Source organism: Pan paniscus, chromosome 1 (assembly GCF_029289425.2).
Source record: "Pan paniscus chromosome 1, NHGRI_mPanPan1-v2.0_pri, whole genome shotgun sequence".
Lineage (NCBI taxonomy): Eukaryota > Metazoa > Chordata > Mammalia > Primates > Hominidae > Pan > Pan paniscus.
In genome coordinates, this window is record NC_073249.2 from 45,516,358 (window position 1) to 45,537,486 (window position 21,129).

At 41.2% G+C, this 21,129-nt stretch overlaps 1 protein-coding gene across 17 annotated transcripts in view; it reads right to left on the bottom strand.

Annotated features, from left to right (window-relative positions):
- Positions 1-4,587: 4,587 nt before the first annotated feature.
- Positions 4,588-21,129, bottom strand: part of ZC3H11A (zinc finger CCCH-type containing 11A) — a 59,270-nt gene continuing 42,728 nt past the window's right edge. For 14 of the 17 annotated variants that reach the window (XM_063597823.1, XM_063597807.1, XM_063597829.1 and 11 more), the window contains 7 exons: positions 18,392-18,460; positions 11,022-11,525; positions 10,307-10,383; positions 8,691-9,006; positions 8,036-8,202; positions 7,593-7,660; positions 4,588-6,571 (listed from right to left, as the gene is read on the bottom strand). In XM_063597823.1, coding sequence (XP_063453893.1) covers positions 6,313-6,571; positions 7,593-7,660; positions 8,036-8,202; positions 8,691-9,006; positions 10,307-10,383; positions 11,022-11,525; positions 18,392-18,460 — 1,460 coding nt within the window. In that variant the 3' untranslated portion in view covers positions 4,588-6,312. The remainder of the gene's footprint in view (positions 6,572-7,592; positions 7,661-8,035; positions 8,203-8,690; positions 9,007-10,306; positions 10,384-11,021; positions 11,526-18,391; positions 18,461-21,129) is intronic. The other 3 variants (XM_063597839.1, XM_063597834.1, XM_063597837.1) reach the window with 1 other exon arrangement.

Below are 21,129 nucleotides of genomic sequence, written 5' to 3' on the forward strand. Positions count from 1 at the left end.
GGCCAGGATTACTTTTTTAAATCCAAGTACATGATGTCTTTTTATTTGTTCAAACTTTCCTTTGAATCTTTCAAAAGTTTTTGGTTGTCTTCATATAGACCTTGTGATTTCTTAAGTTCAACCTTAGCTATTTCATCTCTCTTCTTCTTAAAAATTCTATCTTTTCCTCAATTGTATGCTCTAGCTGGTTTTTAGGGGAAAAAAAGAATGATAAATGCAACTACATAAAAATAAAATTATGCATGACTAAAAAGGGAAACAATAAACAAAGTCAAAACATCTAGGACAAATATGTTTGCATTACATCTGAAAAATGATTAATTTTACTAATATGTAGAGTTCCTGAAAAAGAATGCTATTCTGGTCTTTACTGATGTGTAAGAAATATTCCAAAACTTAGTAGCTTAAAACAACAACCATTTTGTTATAATTCATGACTTCATGGGTCAGGAATTTGGGCAGGTTCTCAGCTGGGTGATTCTTCTGCTCCACAAGACATATCTACGGCTTTGGTGTGTATCTTTGGAAGACTGGCCTCAGCTGGGTCCCTATCTCTATGTAGTCTCAGCCCTCACCACACGGTTTCTCTAGAAGGGTGGTATGCTTTCTTATATGGGGGATTAGGGGTCTAGGAAACCAAGGTTGAAGCTACCAGCACTTTTTTTTTTTTTTTTTTTTTTGAGACGGAGTCTCATTCTGTCTCCAGGCTGGAGTACAGTGGCACAATCTTGGCTCACTGCAACCTCCGATTCCTGGCTTCAAGCGATTCTCCTGCCTCAGGCTCCCGAGTAGCAGGGATTACAGGCATGTGCCACCACGCCCGGCTAATTTTTGTATTTTTAGTAGAGACAGGGTTTCACCATGTTGGCCAGGATGGTCTTGATCTCCTGACCTCTTGATCCACCTGCCTTGGCCTCCCAAAGTGCTGGGATTACAGGTGTGAACCACTGCGCCCAGCTGCTCTACCAGCACTTTTAAAAGCCAAGCCTGGGCCGGGCACGGTGGCTCACTCTTGTAATCCCAGCACTTTGGGAGGCTGAGGCCAGCGGATTACCTGAGGTCAGGAGTTCAAGACCAGCCTGGCCAACATGGCGAAACCCCATCTCTACTAAAAATACAAAAATTAACTGGGTGTGGTGGCGGGCGCCTGTGATCCCAGCTACTCGGGAGGCTGAGGCAGAATTGCTTGAACCCAGGAGGCGGAGGTGGCAGTGAGTGGAGATCACGCCATTGCGCTCCAGCCTGGGTGACAGAGCAAGACTCCGTCTCAAAACAAAAAAAGACTCAAAATTAAAATTGGCAATGGATGTGAGCATCAGTTTGTAGCAAAGGATATAGGAGTGGTCTTTAAACATGAAAAGATGCCCAGCTTCACTCATAACAGAAAGGCTACATTCAGAATGTCTGTCACAAAAGAAAAAAAAGAAAGGCACACCAAACTACACTGAAGTACTATTTCTCTTATTAGATTGGAAATGAAAAAATAGTGGTACTGTAAATTATTAAGCTCTATTTCTAGGTACTTATCCTCCATACAAACTTACATGTGTGGTATAATGTAATCATCACAACATTGTTTAAAATACCAAGATGGGAAGCAACCTAAATGTCTATCAATAGGGACTATTATAAATTACTGCATCTTCATAGGGTGCAATTCTATGCAACTGTTACTAAGATTAAAGGTCTTTGTGTCCCGATATGAAACGATATTCAATATACATGATGAAAAAAAAGCAAGGTATACTATGCTTGAGATTTACTTCAAAATAACTCAGTGGAGCCAGCAGGGCCAGATCTCAGATAAGGCAAGGCTAAGGATTGAGCATAATTGTAGGAATCACAATCACATGTGCAAATACAAGCCTTGAAAAGTGAGTGCCTCCTTAAATTGTGCCCAATACCTTGCTTGCCTCACCCTCAGCCCAGTCAAGTAGGTCAGAATAGGGGGTGATGGATAGTTGGTAAGGTAAAGAAGAGAGGATTGGCCATGAATCTGCAATTGTTGAAACTGGGTGACTATGTGGAGTTTATTATACTTTAATTCTAAATACATTTGAAATTTTCTTTAATAAAAATGGCAGGGTTCAGAATGTCATGTGTTTTACGCATGATATTGTATGGAAGTGTATTCACTTACACATGGCTAAAGTATCTCTGGAAGAATACCTGAGACACAGATAATGGAAAGTAATATGAAACATTTGTTTCCTTTTGTTATTGCAACTACTCACAATGTTCTTGTAAAACTTCATGACACACCTAAGATATCTGCAAAGTGGGCTTCAGAATCACTGGCCCAAATGAACATACCCCTGAGAAAGGAGTCTGCCAAACCTCCCAAATATTTCAGAACATTCTTCCTCTCAGCTTGAAGTTTCTTTCATCCCAACCAGAAGCTTCACAACTTGCTGAATGGCTGTGATTATTCTTTACCATGCCATAGATTCAGACTCTACAACATTTTAGCAGTTAAATCCAACCAAATCTAAATACCTTAGTAACAGACCCTCTCAGTAAATATAAATCCAAAAAAATTTTTTTTGAGATGGAGTCTTGCCCTGTTGCTCAGGCTGGAGTGCAGTGGTGATTGATCTCGGCTCACTGTAACCTCCGCCTTCCAGGTTCACACAATTCTCCTGCCTCAGCCTCCCAAGTAGCTGGGATTATAGGTGCATGCCACCCCGCCCGGCTAATTTTTTTGTACTTTCAGTAAAGATGGGGTTTTGCCATGTTGGCCAGGCTGGTCTCAAACTTCTGACCTCAGATGATCCACCCACCTCGGCCTCCCAAAGTGCTGGGATTACAGGCGTGAGCCCCCGTGCCCAGCCAAAATTACTTTTTTTAAATGTAAAACTAAATTCTTGATTGCTGTTCTTATTTACGGTCATTACTTATTTTTTGCCCACTTTATTGAACAAACTTAAGAGAATGGTCAAGGATTTTAATTGTGTTCATGCCCCTTAACTAATATCTTTTTGCAAATTCAAAATAAATTGTGGTTTGGAGTCTTAATTATTAATGCAGTTAAATGTCTGGGTTGTAGGAACTTTCAAAGAGTTACTGAGCAGCTTCATAAAGTCAAGATTTTAAAAAACACTCTTGAAAAGATCTACTAATCAAACCCAATGGCACATAATATATAAACATACTGACCCTGAAACTTCAGTGCGGGAATAGTCATCTTTAATGTACTGTATAATTTAGTGTCAAAATGAGGACGTGAATTAAAGATACACAATAAGTACTCAATAAATGTTAGCTAATTTAAGTTTTACCTATTAAGCAGTTACAACTGGAGACCATGTATTTCCTGTGCTACAGCCAAATTCAAAGCAATCAAATACTTTACAGAACTGCAGAACTGTTGGCTGGGCGTGGTGGCTCACACCTGTAATCCCAGCACTTTGGAAGGCCGAGGAAGGCATATCACTTGAGGTCAGGGGTTCCAGACCAGCCTGGCCAACATGGTGAAATCCTGTCTCTACTAAAAATATAAAAATTAGCCAGGTGTGGTGGTGCACCCCTGTAATCCCAACTACTGAGGAGGCTGAGGCAGGAGAATCGCTTGAAACTGGGAGGCAAGAGTTGCAGTGAGCCAAGATTGTGCCACTCTGCATTCTATCCTGGGCAACAGAGTGAGACTCTGTCTTAAAAAAAACACCCTGCAGAATTATTCTGGCAAAATAAAGCCACCATTTTAGAAAAGGATCATGGAACTCTGATCAATATATTAATAGATCAAGCTTTGTTACTGCAATTGTAATTAGTAAACATCAGTCTCATCTTTCAAATACTGATCAAGATGAAAACACACTATGTTCTAGCTTTAAAGAAGAACCACTGAGATTTAGGGTTAAGGCTAGAACTTTAGGAATTATTATCTTGAGATAAAATATATGAAACATAAAACTATCTTATTTCTGGCTATAACCAAACTGGAATATTTGGGCCCTTTTCTTACTGTTAAAATGAAAAACTATCATTCAAAACTATAGTCTTTTGCTTTTTGTGAAAAGTTGATTCAACTTGTTGGGACGACTTTTAGACTAATAGGAAAAATCTATGTTCTTTGGTAGCTAACAAACATATACTTTCCTACAATTTTAAAAATTGGCACACATATTAAGAAACCCGGACTTCCATAAATTAAATTTCTTATCTGCTGCACCTTCATGCTTGAAAATTCTAAATCGTTGACTCTAAAGATCAAGTTTATTCATTTATTTATTTTTTATCAGCCTCTTGAGCCAGAGTAGGCCCAGAGAGACTCCCTAAGATCACTTTTAAACCCTCCCTCCTTTTAAAAACTTAATGGCATTGCTTGAGTTACAACACTAAGGAGTATCTGTGTCAGAAAAAAAATCCTCACATTATAATAATATAAATTCTTACCTAAAGCATATGCAGCTAAAATTGAGCACACTTGTAAATTTGGCAATATATCCAGATGAAAGGTTTCTAAGCCAAATAATAACTGAAATTCGGGCACTTACACGAAAGGCCAATAGCATTGTTTGGGGTCTCTTGTCAAGATGGATCCCAGGCTGATATGATGATATAAGATTACTTAGCTCACAACATCAAGACTTTCCTACATCAGTTTTATTTAAAACACAAACAAGTATTTCTCTTTCTGTAAGGGCAAATGGTTCAAATAATGCGGAACACGAAACATTGACTAATACAAGTGCTTTAAATATGAAACAAAATTATTTTTTAAAAAAGCAAAAGAATAAAGAATATATACAAAAGGGACCTGGAATCTGTAAGCTGATTCCAAAAACGAAATAAGTAGAAAATCCATGGTGAAACCTGAACATTCTACCCCTGCTTTGGAGAAGGGCTATCATACAACATTCAGTCAGCTGAAGATGGATTGGTAGAGGTGTGTCTATACATAAATTTCAGTCATTTTTGCTTGTGCAGAATCATCCCAATCTTCCCAAGACTGAATGGGCAGTCCTGTGGCTTTCTTCCTTTTCCATATTCCCAACAAGGCTACGTGAAGTTCAACTCTTGATGAGCCGCTTACAACAGCAGTTCCTTAGGAGCCAACATGACAGGTGGGTCAGATTTCCCTATGAGAAACAAAACTGGCCACCTACAGCAAAATATCAAAATGGGTAAGTCCTTCCTTCCTCCTCCTCCTGATTATATACAACATATCTCCTTTCAAGACTATTATTTCCATCATGCTTATTCCTTCACAAATCTAAACCTTGAGGTGATATGAAGGAAACCAACATCAAGAAAAGAAAACTCAATTCAGAAATGAAGAAAACTGGCAGGTATACAATACACCCCCAGAGCATCTCAATATCCCTGGCACAGTACAATTCAGTGTACTGCTACAGCCCATAGATAAATACTGGCAGCTTGAATAAGCTCATTTTTTCCCTCAGGTGGTTAAAGGCCACCAAACAAATACTGGGCAACAGGGGTTTGTTGGGAGAGTTAGAAATAAAAAATTAACCAAATTTTGTCCCTGTGTTAATTCAATGCCAGCAAGGAGGCAAGTACTGAAGAAGAAAAGGGACAATTTTCATACTAAAAAAGAATTCCTCTAATCATGTCACCATCTCATATAATGAATCCAGGGAATCCCAGAAATAGAAAATTAGTTTCAGGGGACCCCTGAGGCACTTTAAAGCCTTTTTAAAAATTACAGTAATAATAAATTAGATATTGCTCTTCAGAGGCTAACAGAGCAGCAGAAGCATCAAGATCAGGTCCAAAGAGTTATGCCCACATTACAGGCTTCCTGAGCTGCTCAGCCCTCTTTAAAGCTTAGTTGAATCTTTAAATACCTTTAAAAAGACATACAATTTAACACAGACTGAGTGGGTATTTTTGTTTAGTGGTAGCATAAAATTTGGTCCTTAATGGTAGCAGCTGTCTTCATCCATTTCAAACTCAGGTAATATTAAGTACATCAAGACAATACATAAAGAATACAACAAAGAAGAAAAAAGCCAAAACTGACAAACACCTCAAGGAGTCACTAAGTTCGCTTGCACCCTTTCACTTGATCTCCCTCTCAGTCTCTTTTTTGTGGAGAGAAGGGTATGACAGAACTTTTTTCTCAAAAAATGATAAACAATGGCATCAAATGGACAAAATGGTTATAAAGTAACTTTAAAAATCTGACCCCAAGGAATCCAGGACACATACAGATAATTCAGAGGTATACTTCTGATTTGGGGCAAATTCTAGACTAAAGAAATGATCATCTCAGGTAAATGTTACAATAGATGAAACTAAGTCCAGTTTTTTGGCGATTTTTTTTTTAAAGTGTCATCACTACCACCTTCAGCTATCAATCATTTCTGATAGCTCAAGCAGAAGGTCATCTTCATCTTTCCCAGGATCCAGGTCAATCTCAGCTTCCAATTTGCCTCCTGAAATCTCCCATATTAGTTTCTCAAAATCATCCTCCACAGAGAGTGGGGGCTTTCCTGTTGAGGCAGAGCTGAGTCGGCGAGTTTTCATGCTCATTTGGGATGAGGAAGGGCCAGACACCTCCGGGGGTGAGGAATCTGAAGAGGACTGGGTTGGAGGCAGCACAAGACTGTAAGAAAAAAAAGATTATTAGAAAACTGCCCTTTTAAAAATAGTTGGCTGAATCACCTAGTCTCATGGACACAAAGTGAGCAAAAATTTGTTTTTAAGAACATACATAAAGAAATAATTCTTTTACTGATTTGGGATCAAGCTTTTTTTTTTTTTTTTTTTTTTTTTTTTTTTTTGAGGCAGAGTCTCCCTTTGTCACCCAGGCTGGAGTGTAGTGGTACAATCATGGCTCACTGCAGCCTCGACCTCCTGGGCTCAAGTGATCATTTTGCCTCCGCCTCCCAAGTGGCTGGGTCTACAGGTGTGTGTCACCATGTGATTTTTTTTTATTTCTTTGATTTTTATTAGAGACAAGACCTCACTATGTTGTCCAGGCTGGTCTTGAACTCCTGAGCTCAAGTGATTCTCCAGCCCCAGTCTCCCAAAGTGTAGGGATTACAGGCATAAGCCGCCTTGCCTGGCCAGCACCAAGCATTTTTATAACTCAAAGTAGGTGTTAAAGACATCTTTCAGGGGCCGGGCATGGTAGCTCATGCCTGTAATCCCAGCACTTTGGGAAGACGAGGAAGGTGGATCACTTGAGGTCAGGAGTTTGAGACCACCCTGGACAACGTGGCAAAACCCTGTCACTACTAAAAATACAAAAATTAGCTAGGCCTTGTGGCAGGCACCTGTAATCCCAGCTACTTGGGAAGCTGAGGCAGGAGAATTGCTTGAACCCGGGAAGTGGAGGTTGCAGTGAGCAGAGATTGTGCCACTGCACTCCAGTCTGGGTGACACAGTGAGACGCTGCCTCAAACAAAAAAACAAAAAAACATCTTTTAGGTAATATAGCAAAATGTAAACAATGGCACCAAAGAAGAACAGCAACCCTAGATTTTCATACTTTCTTGCAATTAATTTGAAGTGCAACAGATTTATTTGAATGTTGCTAAAGTTATCTATCAGTGTTATTCTCTAGAGAGCCTAAACAGTAACAGGGGCCTGGAGTTTGTTTAGAAAGAATTACAAAGTATTACCTGTCTCTAGGATTTTCTGCTTCAGGCACAGTGACTGATTTGTCCTCAGAGACAAGCGGGACAACAGCCTACAAAAGGAAGAGTCAGGTAATTCAGTGAGAGTCAGGCTTTTTAATTTCAGCATATTCATTTTCTTTTGCTGCCTTCTTAGAATTGTGGCTATGATTCTTTAAGCCTGTGAATCTAAGAATCGATAATCTAAAGGTTGAGTATATAAATAAGCAAAATATCTTGCCACCTAAAAATTAGCTTTTAAAAAATCCTGTCCTGCTACTTCACAAATATCAAACTGTAAGTATAAAATACAGTAGTAACCCAAATTACTAAAATGCTAGGAAATGCCAGGAAGTGATATACTCAAGATAGAATGCTAGTGGAGAGTTAGTCTTTCCTGCTTTCCTACCACACAGAATAAAGCACCACAAAGTGAATATACTTCTTACCACAGCTGCCTTTTTGGCTGGGGGTTCCTGTAGGACACTGCTGGAGCTGAGTGGCTTTACAGCGGCAATGACAGCAGCGTGCATCTCCACTGCCTTACGTTTTGGGGCCAATTTGGGGGATGACACAACTTTAACCACAGATGGCTTCACGTTCACTTTGGGTTTAGCTACAAAGGGCAGAAAATATCTGATAAGCAGTGAGAATAAACTCTTTTAAATGGAGAATAATTCAGAATAAAATATCAAAACTCCTTCAGTACTAGAAATACCACAAATAATTTATTTAAAAAGAGACTGAAAATGATTCAAAGGCAATTTGTGGTCACATGGTAGTCACTACAGGTGGTCACCATGTAGATACAATACCACTTAAATTTGTTACCATTCCTCTATTCCTTGTTTTTATTCAATACCAGAGGAAAGATGCACCATAGAAAGTTTTACACAAAGCTTTTTAAATAGCAATTTTAAATTCTGAGAAAAGAATTCATCTCGTTTTGCCTCTGTATAAAAATATCAGAAATATTACTATCTACCTGTGGATAGAAGGCAAATGAAATTCAACCCAATTGTTGCCAGGAAGTTACTGGCAACAATTGGGTTGAATTTGGTAATTTTGATAACCTAAAGCAATACACAGTATAGAAATACTTGCCTTTACCCCTTTTTTCCAAGGTCTGTGCTGCACATTTCACATTCAATAATGAGTCTCCAATCCCTGAGGTTTCTACCTCCACCTTCTGGGATGACTTTGTGGGAAGCCGCTTGGTCAGGTGCCGTGTGATTCCTGGCACAGCAGTGAGCACTGGTTTCTCTGCCACTTGGGTATTGCAAGAGGCTACATCTCCCCGAAGAGGTGTCAAGACTGATTTTTCCCTCTCCTGCTGTTTCTGCATGTGCTTCTCTCTCATGGTCTCACATCTCTTGACTTGAATTTTAGTGATGTCAACTCCTGTGGTCTCACCTGAAGCCTGTGGATAAATTTGAATGACAGAATTAAAATCTGGTACCTCTAATAACCTGTATGATGTAAGTACCAGGCTAACATCTAAGTTAAGCAGAATCTCACATGATCCAGAATCTGAGAGAAAGCTCTTTATTTCATGTTAAATAGACAATACCCTGTTAAAGATGAAAGATTAGAATTACAGATGTTTGGAATAATAAAAAACCCAGATTCCACAGGCTAGACAACCATGACTCTAAGTCAAATAATGATTCCTAAATAATCAAATACTTGCACAAAGATTTATGTACAAATATATTATTTTAAATTGTGTAAAACAAAATCTGAATGTCCAGAAAAAGACTGTATTTGTATAATGGAGAATCATGTGGTCAGTAAAAACAAACTTCTTGAAGAATTATTAACATGGTAAAGTTAAAGCAGGCTGTAAAATGATACACTGTAGAGTTCTCCATTATGTTCTAAACATGGGTTTAACATTAAACAAATTCACATGCATGCATATATAAACAAAAAGGTCGAAGAAGGCCAAGTGTGGTGGCTCACACATGTAATCCCAACACGTTGGGAGGCCAAGGCAGGCAGATCACTTGAAGCCAGAAATTCGAGACCACTCTGGACAACATGGAGAAACCCTGTCTCTACTAAAAATACAAAAATTAGTCAGGCTTGGTGGTGGCATGCCTTTGATCCCAGCTACATGGGAGGCTGAGGCACAAGAATCGCTTGAACCCAGGAGGCAAAGGTTGCAGTGAACCGAGATCATGCCACTGCACTCCAGCCTGGGCAACAGAGCAAGACTGACAAAGCTCGAAGAAATCCATGGAAAAGATAATGATGGTTACATCTGAGTTGTATATTTTTAGGGTTTGTTCAATTTTAAAAAAAATAAAATTTCCAACTTTTGTATGATGCATAGCATTAGAAAAAACTCAGTTAAAAAAAAGTAATGGCCAATTAAACAAAAAACTTTATTTTTTGTATTTTTAATAGAGACGGGGTTTCACCGTGTTAGCCAGGATGGTCTCGATCTCCTGACCTCGTGATCCGCCCGCCTCAGCCTCCCAAAGTGCTAGGATTATAGGCGTGAGCCACCGCGCCTGGCAAACAAAAAACTTTAAAAGGGCAGCGAATACTGATATACATAAAACTATAGGAAATTCTCATAAGAAATTGTAAGTAAAAAGAAAGACTGTTTACCTAATATATGAATGAAGTACTTAGAAATTTACTGTAAGGTAAAACTACCAATTATCTAGCCTTTGTTTGCCATGAACAAAACCATACAATGATCTTAAATTTACCTCTTTAGCTTCTGTTCTAATACTGCTCTGAGAATCAACTTCATTTCCTTCCTGAAGGTTCTTCTCTTCTTTCATCCCTGTATTCACATTAAAGACATCATTAGTTATTTTATTTAAGCTGCAACTTCATGATAGATATGTTAAACAAAACTTTATTTAATGAAAGTAGTAAGACAGGACAAATAAAATTACAGATAAAGCCCATCTGTGCTCCTAAAGTCTCAAAATACACATTAAAATAGCAAAGGTTGGCCGGGCATGGTGGCTCACACCTGTAACCCCAGCACTTTGGGAGACTGAAGCAAGCAGATCACACTTGAGGTGAGGAGTTTGAGACCAGCCTGGCCAACATGCTGAAACCCCATCTCTATTAAAAATACAAAAATTAGCGGGGTGTGGTGGCACATGTCTGTAGCCCCAGCTACTTGGGAGGCTGAGGCAGGAGAATCACTTGAACCTAGGAGGTGGAGGCTACAGTGAGCCAAAGTCATGCCACTGCACTGCAGCCTGAGTGACAGAGTGAGACTCTGTCTCAAAAATAAAACAAAATAGCATAGGTCTACATAGCACTACTGAAAAACTTCATTTAATTCAGTGTTTTCAACGTTATCTGAGTAAAGAAAGGTTGTCAAACAACTCCTAGGAAGATCCCATGGAACACTCCTCTGGAATATTATGTGGGGACGTGGTACTAGAGACCAAGTTCTCTTGTTACCTGTTCTTTTGGTGATTCGCAGCAGCCGCCTTGCCCCTGGAGTGGCCTCGTGTTGAGACGGGGAGCTGGTGCTGCTCTCAGAGCTCTGCTGCACCCTCAGTGCCTTCTCCAGTTTAATTTCTTCCAGCGTCTTGATGTGCACCTCCTGCATAGACTTTGTTTTACCTGCAGGCTCCTCTGATTGTCCTCTGCTGGCAACAATGGGTGGCAAAACGACTGTTTTTTTAATTTCACTATCAATCTTTAGCTTGATGCAAGTTGTATCCTTTTTGCTTTTTTGTCTCTCTGCTTCCTGCTGCCGATGTTTTTTTTCAGCCAGGACCTCAGAGAAGGTTTTGATACGGATAGTGGAGGAGCTTCTTGCTCCTGAAGTAGAATCATCAGTTTTTGAAGGTCCTTCTGTCTTGAGTTTAGTTTGCAATTCTCCACGTTTCTGACTGGCTCTTTCAAGAAGAATTTCTTCTAATGTCTTCACATGGATCTCACCAACTTTATTAACTTTATCTGTTTTCACAGGAGAAAAACATGTCATTATACTTGAAGTTCATCTCTTACTGACTTATGATCTCTCTATTCTTGGATCAAGACAGTCCAACAGAGAGCTATCATTTAAGCAGGCAATTAAAAGGATCAAAAGGGTAACATTTATTTCTTTTCCTTTTTTTCTTTTTCTTTTTTTTTTTTTTTTAAGACAGAGTCTCACTCTGTTACCCAGGCTGGAGTGCAGTGGTATAATCTCAGCTCACTGCAACCTCTGCCTCCCAGGGTTCAAGTGATTCTCATGCCTCAGCCTCCCAAGTAGCTGGGACTACAGGTACCCACCACCAAGCCCGGCTAATTGTTTCTATTTCAATTTTAGATTACTGCAAGTTCCAGGCAGTGGTCCTCAAGGAAAACTCTTTGGAGGCAAAAATTGATTTGTATTTCTATTCAGAAGCTTATTCTTCAGAAACTGAAAGCCATTTACTAGTTGGATAAATTTGTCATTATAAATCTTAACAAAAATAGCAATAAATTCTTCATTAACTTATGGCTATAAACATGTAATGAACACTGGGCTAGAAATACAATGGTAAGCAAAATAAAATCTCTGTCCACATGTAATTTACAGTCTAACAGATCAATAATTAAACAAGCTATAGCAGAGTATGGTAATGATAACTGCTTTGATAAGGGAGGTATAATGCTATAAAAGGACACAGCAGGAACACCTACACTTGTCTACAAGGAAATATTAAATTTAAAGGATAAAAAGAAGGTAAAACAGGTGACAAGATAGAAGAAAAATGCAGAAGGCCCAGAAATTGGCATGCCACTGAAGAGCTATTTTCAATGATACATTAATCGTTCTATATCTGTCTAAACTGAAGACCAAATGTCACACTTCACAGATAGAACCATTCTCATTACTGAAGGGCTAAGAAAATAAATAATGAAAAGAGATAGTGCTATGAAATAAATGATAATTTGGAGATCATACACATATATATGTAATCACTGAATAACAGCTTTTAATGAACCCCCCCCCCCAAAAATTATATCTTTTCAATATCTTTTTTTTTTTTTTTTGGTAGAGACGAGGTCTTGTTCTGTGGCCCAGGCTGGTCTCCAAACTCCTGGCTTCAAGTGATCCTTCTGCCTCAGCCAATCAAAGTGCTGGGATTACAGGTGTGAGCCACCATACCCAGTCTGAAATCTTAAATATACTGTGTTCTGTCTCACTTTCCAAACTCCTGAGTATACTATTCCCTCTACTTGGAGTATTCCGTGCTGTTCTCATTTCTCTTGCTACCTGTGTTTTTTGTTTGTTTGTTTTTTGAGACAGAGTTTTGCTCTGTTGCCCAGGCTGGAGTGTGCAGTGGTGTCATCTTGACTCACCGCAACCTACATCTCCTGGGTTCAAGTGATTCTCTGCCTCAGCCTCCCGAGTAGCTGGGCCTACAGGTGCCCACGACCACGCCTGGCTAATTTTTGTATTTTTTGTAGAGACAGGGTTTTGCCATGTTGGCCAGGCTGGTCTCAAAACTCCTGGTCTCAAGAGATTTGCCTGCCTGGCCTCCCAAAGTGCTGGGATTACAGGCGTGAGCCACCACGCCAGGCCTGGTTAGTTTCAACTGAATTCAGCTTAAAACCTGATACCCTCCAATTTAGTTTTTCTGATCAAAGCACTGAACACTCAGTACACTGTAATTGCATCTTCAACCACACTAAAGACTTCATGAGAACAACGACTGTATTTAGGTACCTGTAATATTGCAAAGGAAGCACTCACTTACTGAATTATTTCTTCAAGTTCTTTAATAAAAAATCACAAATTCTTTCAATCCAAGGTGGCAAACATTTCAAAATTACCACTCCAAGAAAGTACAACATGAATGGTGACATAGAGGCCCTGTTTCCCTCCCCTACCAAAATTTCATTGAAATGATAAAACATTAAAAATAAAATAAATCCACACCAGCAATGAGAAATAAGGATGTCACTGGCAGAGCATACATCTTGAAGAATTTCTAAAACAGAAAGCAGATGTCTGAATTTACAGAAAAATGGAAAAATAATAGTTAAAACCATAGGCGTGAGTTCTGTTCCTCCCAATACAGTCAAAGGAAACTGTCAAACTTGGGTTAACTAATATTAAAAGCAACGGTGGGATTTGACATAACCATTAGGGTAGAAATTTAAGGACTGCCTATAGAACAGTTGGGCCAGTCATGACCTCCTCCTGAGAACTGCTCCCTAAAAAGAGGCAAATTTGCCCACGAAGAGCACATTATGAAGATGTTGGGGCTGGAGAGAAGTAGAGCATGAAAATCCCAAGCTTTCACAATACCAAGCAGAAAAAGGGGAGGGAGGAGGGATAAAAGTAAACAGCAAATCTGAAAAAGGAAAGAAGTTGTTTCCACTCAGAAAATAAAGTCTTACTGTGGCAATTGTATGAGCCCCCAGACCTCCCATCTTCAGTCCATACAAGCTGCCTGTTAGTACACCCTCTCCACTTAGCCAGACATAAATGGAGTCTCCCAGTCAGGAGAGAGGACAACTTGGGGAAAGGGTCTTTAAAATGAAAGGAAACCCAAGCCAGGTACTTACAACTATGGAAAAACAACAATATTTAAGATAAACCAAAATAAATAAAAAGAAGTGGTTAAGAAGCCAAAATAATACACAAACTTTTAAAAATAAAAATAAAGATTTGAATTAGAAATCCCAGAGCAGGCCAGGCGCAGTGACTCACACCTGTAATCCCAGCACTTTGGGAGGCCAAGGCAGGCAGATCACTTGAGGTGAGGCAGATCAGGAGTTGGAGACTAGCCTGGCCAACATGGTGAAACCCCGTCTCTACTAAAAATACAAGTTAGCCAGGCGTGATTGCACATGCCTGTAATCCCATTTACTCGGGAGGCTGAGACAGGAGAATCGCTTTAACCTGGGAGGCAGAGGTTGCAGTGAGCTGAGATCACGCCACTGCACTCCAGCCTGGATGAGAGTGAGACTCTGTCTCAAACAAAAATAAAAATAAAAAATAAAGGCGGGCACAGTGGCTCACGCCTGTAATCCCAGCACTTTGGGAGGCCAAAGTGGGCAGATCATCTGAGGTCGGGAGTTCGAGACCAGCCTGACCAACATGGAGAAGCCCCGTTTCTACTAAAAATACAAAATTAGCCGGGTGTGGTAGCGCATGCCTGTAATCCCAGCTACTCGGAAGGGTGAGGCAGGAGAATCACTTGAACCTGGGAGGCAGAGGTTGCAGTGAGCCGAGATCGCACCATTGCACTCCAGACTGGGCAACAAGAGCGAAACTCCATCTCAAAAAAAAAAAGAAATCCCAGGCCGAGAATAAAGAAAAAAAAAGAGAACAAAGAAAGTTCTTGAAAAATAAAAACACCAAGTGCCAAAATAAATTCATGTGAAGGACTGGATAATAAAGATAAGGCTGGCCCCAAATCAGCCATTTAAAAAGGCATAGGCAAACTATATATAGCCCATATGGCCACCACCTAATTTTGTAAATGAAGTTTTGCTGGAACACACCAGCAGTCATTCATTTACATATTGCATACATATGCATATGGCTGCTTTCATTCTACAATGGCAGAGTGGGGTAGCTGCAATACTGTGGACTGCAAAGTTATTTATATCCGACCCTTTACAGGAAAAAAATTGTCAATTCCTTGTCTAAAAAATAAAGTTGAACAAAGCTCACAGAAGGTTAGCCAAAAACAAAGAAACAAAAAGTATACAGAGACATGCAGGCATATGTCCCAAAGTTCCAACATCTATCTAATACAAATTTCACAAGGAGAAAACAAAAAGAAATGTGGGGCAGTCATACTCAAAAGAAATTAATGTTTTCTAGAGCTAAAGACAAATCTTTAGATTCAAGGGCCCACTGAATCAGTATTTATGTATTTACTGAATCAATATTTATCATAAATACTGATTATCATAAATACTGATTTAGCAGAATGAACAAAAATGATCCATGTTTGATCCACAACAGTGAACCTGCAGCATACTAGGGAGAGATAAAACCCTAGAAATCTCTGAATAATTCAGGTTGCATACAACAGAATAAGAATGTCCAACATCGGACTCCCTTTTTATGATGCTAATATAACTTTAACATCCAAATCAGATAAGGATGGGGGATAAAAAGTAACCTAAGGTGGCTAACAGCATTCATAAATAGAGATGTAAAAATATAAAATTTTTAAAAGCCTCAAACTGAATTCAGCAAGGTATTAAAAAAAAAAAGATGGAAGGCTGAATACATGGATGTTCATTTTATTATTCCTTAAACTGTACATATATATACTTATGTAGCTATATTTCATAATTTAAAAAATTTAAAAATTATAACACAGAAAGAATATAAAGAAAACCTCAATACCCAGATGACACCAATTTTATTTATATTCTCGTGTATTTTTGAAGATGTTTTAAAGGTATATGTTTATATCTTTACAAAATTAGAATAATCTCATACATATGCATGTTTCTCCTGAGAATAAGTTTCTATAATAAGAAAATAAACTTAAAAAAAAAAAAAGATTCCCCCTCCCCCTCCCCCTCTCCCCGGTCTCCCTCTGATGCCACCAAAGTTGTGAAAGCCAAGGCTGGACTGTACTGCTGCCATCTCGGCTCACTGCAACCTCCCTGCCTGATTCTCCTGCCTCAGCCTGCAGAGTGCCTGGGATTGCCGGCGCGCTGCCACACCTGACTGGTGTTTGCATGTTTTGGTGGAGACGGGGTTTCGCCGTGTTGGCCGGGCTGGTCTCCAGCTCCCGACCGCGAGTGATCTGCCTGCCTCGGCCTCCCGAGGTGCCGGGATTGCAGACGGAGTCTCGCTCACTCAGTGCTCAATGTTGCCCAGGCTGGAGTGCAGTGGCGTGATCTCAGCTCGCTACAACCTCCACCTCCCAGCCGCCTGCCTTGCCTCCCAAAGTGCCGAGATTGCAGCCTCTGCCCGGCCGCCACCCCGTCTGGGAAGTGAGGAGCGTCTCTGCCTGGCCGCTCATCGTCTAGGATGTGAGGAGCCCCTCTGCCCGGCCGCCCAGTCTGGGAAGTGAGGAGCGCCTCTTCCCAGCCGCCATCCCGTCTAGGAAGTGAGGAGTGTCTCTGCCCGGCCGCCCATCATCTGAGATGTGGGGAGCGCCTCTGCCCCGCCGCCCCGTCTGGGATGTGAGGAGCCCCTCTGCCCGGCCGCGGCCCCATCTGGGAACTGAGGAGTGTCTCTGCCCGACCGCCACCCCATCTGGGAGGTGAGGAGCGTCTCTGCCCGGCCGCCCCGTCTGAGAAGTGAGGAGCCCCTCCGCCCGGCAGCCGCCCCGTCTGCGAAGTGAGGAGCCCCTCCGCCCGGCAGCCGCCCCGTCCGGGAGGTGGCAGGCAGCCCCCGCCCCGCCAGCCACCCCGGGGAGGTGGCGGGGGGGCAGCCCCCACCCGGCCAGCCGCCCCGTCCGGGAGGGAGGTGGGGGGCGCCTCCACCCGGCCACTGCCCCGTCTGGGAGGTGGGGGGGCGCCTCTGCCCGGCCGCCCCATCTGGGAAGTGAGGAGCCCCTCTGCCCAGCCGCCACCCCGTCTGGGAGGTGTACCCAACAGCTCATTGAGAACGGGCCATGATGACGAAGGCAGTTTTGTCGAATAGAAAACGGGGAAATGTGGGGAAAAGAAAGAGAGATCAGATTGTTACTGTGTCTGTGTAGAAAGAAGTAGACATGGGAGACTCCATTTTGTTCTGTACTAAGAAAAATTCTTCTGCCTTGGGATGCTGTTAATCTATAACTTTACTCCCAACCCCGTGCTCTCTGAAACATGTGCTGTGTCCACACAGGGTTAAATTGATTAAGGGCGGTGCAAGATGTGCTTTGTTAAACAGATGCTTGAAGGCAGCATGCTCGTTAAGAGTCATCACCACTCCCTAATCTCAAGTACCCAGGGACACAAACACTGCGGAAGGCCGCAGGGTCCTGTCTAGGAAAACCACAGACCCCTTGTTCACATGTTTATCTGCTGACCTTCCCTCCACTGTTGTCCTATGACCCTGCCAATCCCCCTCTCCGAGAAACACCCAAGAATGATCAATAAATACTAAAAAAAAAAAAAAAAAAAAAAAAAGATTCTTATGTTGCCCTAAATCAGGAGGTCAAAAGCGGTATGTGCTCTCTGTTTTCTTCACTTGATACAATGCAAGTTGATTTTTCCATATCATTGTTGTTCAGCATTTGACTTTTCATGACAGCAATTATTTTAGCACATAACTATCATAATTTTATCTAAACCCTTTTTGTTGTATATTTAAGTTGTTTCTAATTTCCTACTATTTAGCCAGGTGTGGTGGCTCGTGCCTGTAATCCCAGGATTTTGGGAGGCTGAGGCAGGTGGATCACCTAAGGTCAGGAGTTTGAGACCAGCCTGACCAACATGGTGAAACCCCGTCTCTACTAAAAATACAAATATTAGCAAGGCATGGTGGCGTACACCTGTAATCCTAGCTACTCGGGAGGCTGAGGCAGGGGAACTGCTTGAACCCAGGAGGTGGAGGTTGCAGTGAGCTGAGACCTTGCCATTTAACTCCAGCCTGGGCAACAAGAGCAAAACTCTGTCTCAAAAATAAATAAAATAAATAAATAAATAAATAATTTCCTACTATTAATGCTATGATGAACAATCATTTTACCATCTCTAAGCACAAAAAAGGAATTGATCCCAGTTGAGTCTGAGCTGACTTGATCAATTACTTAAAAAACAAACAGAACTACAAAAGAACAAAAATCAAAAGCCCTAGCAAGCAACAGGTAAATCTAAGAAAAAGCAAAGGCTGTTACAGCAAAGAAAAAAATAATCAGAATCTGGTCTTAGGATTTACTTACCTGTTGCATCCTCATTATCTGGATCAGCTGACATGCCTAATCGCTCCTTAAGAGACTTGGAAACTTGAGCTGTGAAAAGAAAGATTTTCAAAAATCAAAAGTTGAACAGAAACTTTTTACAGCTTAAATACAGGTTTGCTGGGCATGGTGGCATACACCTGTAATCCCAGAACTTTGGGAGGCCAAGGCAGGCTGATCACTTGAGGTCAGGAGTTCAAGGCCAGCCTGGCCAACATGGTGAAACCCCATCTCTACTAAAATTGCAAAAATTAGCTGGGTGCAGTGGCTCCGCTTGTAATCCCAGCACTTTGGGAGGCTGAGGTGGGTGGATCACTTGAGGTCAGGAGTTCAAGACCAGCCTGGCCAACATGGTGAAACCCCATCTCTACTAATAAAAAATACAAAAAAAAAAAAAAAAAAAATTAGCCAGGCATGGTGGCAGGTGCCTGTAATCCCAGCTACTCAGGAGGCTGAGGCAGGAGAATCACTTGAACCTGGGAGGTAGAGGTTGCAATGAGCTGAGATCGTGCCACTGGACTCCAACCTGGGTGACAAGAGTGAGACTCTATCTCAAAAAAATAAAAAGAAAGATTTTAAAAAATCAAAAGTTGAACAGAAACTTTTTACAAGTTAAATACACGTTTGTTGCGCATGTTGGCATACATCTGTAATCCCAGCACTTTGGGAGGCCGAGGCAGGTGGATAACCTGAGGTCAGGAGTTTGAGACCAGCCTGGCCAACATGGTAAAACCTCGTTTCTACTAAAAATACAAAAATTAGCCGGGCATGGTGGCATGTGCTTGTAATTCTAGCTACTAGGGAGGCTGAGGCAGGAGAATTACTTGAACCCGGGAGGCAGAGGTTTCAGTGAGCCAAGATCGCACCACTGTACTCCAGCCTGGGCCACAGAGAGAGACTCTGTATTTAAAAAAAAAAAAAGTTAAAATTTTCTTCTCCACGGAACAGATTTATGTCAATCATAGATTCCCTAGAGTACTCTGGAAAGCTTAAAACATGCCAGGGGTGGTGGCTCACGCCTATAATCCCAACACTTTGGGAGGCCGGAGGCGGGCAGATCACCTGAGGTGAGGAGTTCGAGACCAGCCTGGCCAACATGGTGAAACCCCATCTCTACTAAAAACACAAAAATTAGCCGGGTGTGGTGGCACATGCCTGTAATCTCAGCTACTCTGGAGGCTGAGACAGGAGAATCGTTTGAACCCGGGAGGTGGAGGTTGGGGTGAGCTGAGATAGCGCTACTGCACTCCAGTCTGGGTGACAGAGTGAGACTCTGTCTCAAAAAACAAAAATACCAAAAGAAACAAAGAAAAACGTACTTTATATCTGAAAAGCAAAAACTACTGAACTAAAGGAAATAATTTTGTTATTGTAGAGCCTTCTAAAACCTTATTGTCATTGAAATAATTTTTCCTCCAAGTAAATTTAAAATATGCTCCTTAGTTATGAAAATCTTCAACATGGTCAATACACAAGGAGGAAAACAATGTGGCAAAGAAAGTAACTTTTGCTTGCTCTGAGAATGCAAGAAAACCTCCAAACAGGAACGTCTACTCATCAAAGTCCCTTGGGCAAGGGGAAAAATTAAAAGAAGTTTCTTATTTCAAAGAAAGTTAAAACCAAACACAATGAGAAGGAAAAAAACACCTATTCTTTAATAATTTAACGCCAGTGTTTCACTGCAAGTCATACAAGCAGAAAAAACATAAATCTAACCTTGGCTTTTTGCTCTCCTTCAACTATAAAGAATTCTAATTCACTGAGGGGCGCAATAGTGCATTCCTGTATTTCCAGCTACTTGGGAGGCTGAAGAAGGATGGCTTGAGGCCAGAAATTTGAATCCAGCCTAGGCAACACTGTGAAACCTTGTCTTTAAACAAACAAAACAAAACAAAAATCTAACTCCCAGCTATCTCTTGATTTAGTCCACGTCTCCAAATCAACTTCCAAAATACCAAATCTATGCCACTACCTCGTCTTATCTAGATTATTTTAACAGCCTGCCAACTCATCTCCACGCCAGCATGCTTGCCCCCTTCTAATCTGTCTCCATATTGCAGGCAAGGTAATGGTTTTAAAATGCACATTTGAGCCTGTGATCCTTGTTTATAACCTTTCTTTCTTTCTTTTTTTTTTTTTTGAGATGGAGTCTCACTCGGTCACCCAGGCTGGAGTGCAGTGGTGATTGATCTCGGCTCACTGTAACCTCCGCCTTCCAGGTTCACACAATTCTCCTGCCTCAGCCTCCCAAGTAGCTGGGATTATAGGTGCGTGCCACCCCGCCCAGTTAATTTTTTTGTATTTTTAGTAAAGATGGGGTTTTGCCATGTTGGCCAGACTGGTCTCAAACATCTGACCTCAGGTGATCCACCCACCTCGGCCTCCCAAAGTACTGGGATTACAGGCATGACCTACCGTGCCCGGCCTGTTTATAACCTTTCAATGGGTTGTTACTATCTTAGAATAAGTCCAAACTTTCTAACATGGCTTAAAGACTATATTATGATCTAGTCACCATACTCTTCAGCCCATTTCTATGTTTCAGCCATATGCAGTTCCTTGAGCATACCACTCTTAGCTCTGCCTCTACAGGAGTTATTTTCTCTGCCTGAGACACAGTCTCTGGCTCTCGAACTTCACCTGGCTAATTTCTAACTCATGTCTTAGGTCTAAACTTTAACATAACTTCTTCTGTGAACCTTCCCCTAACAGATGGTAAT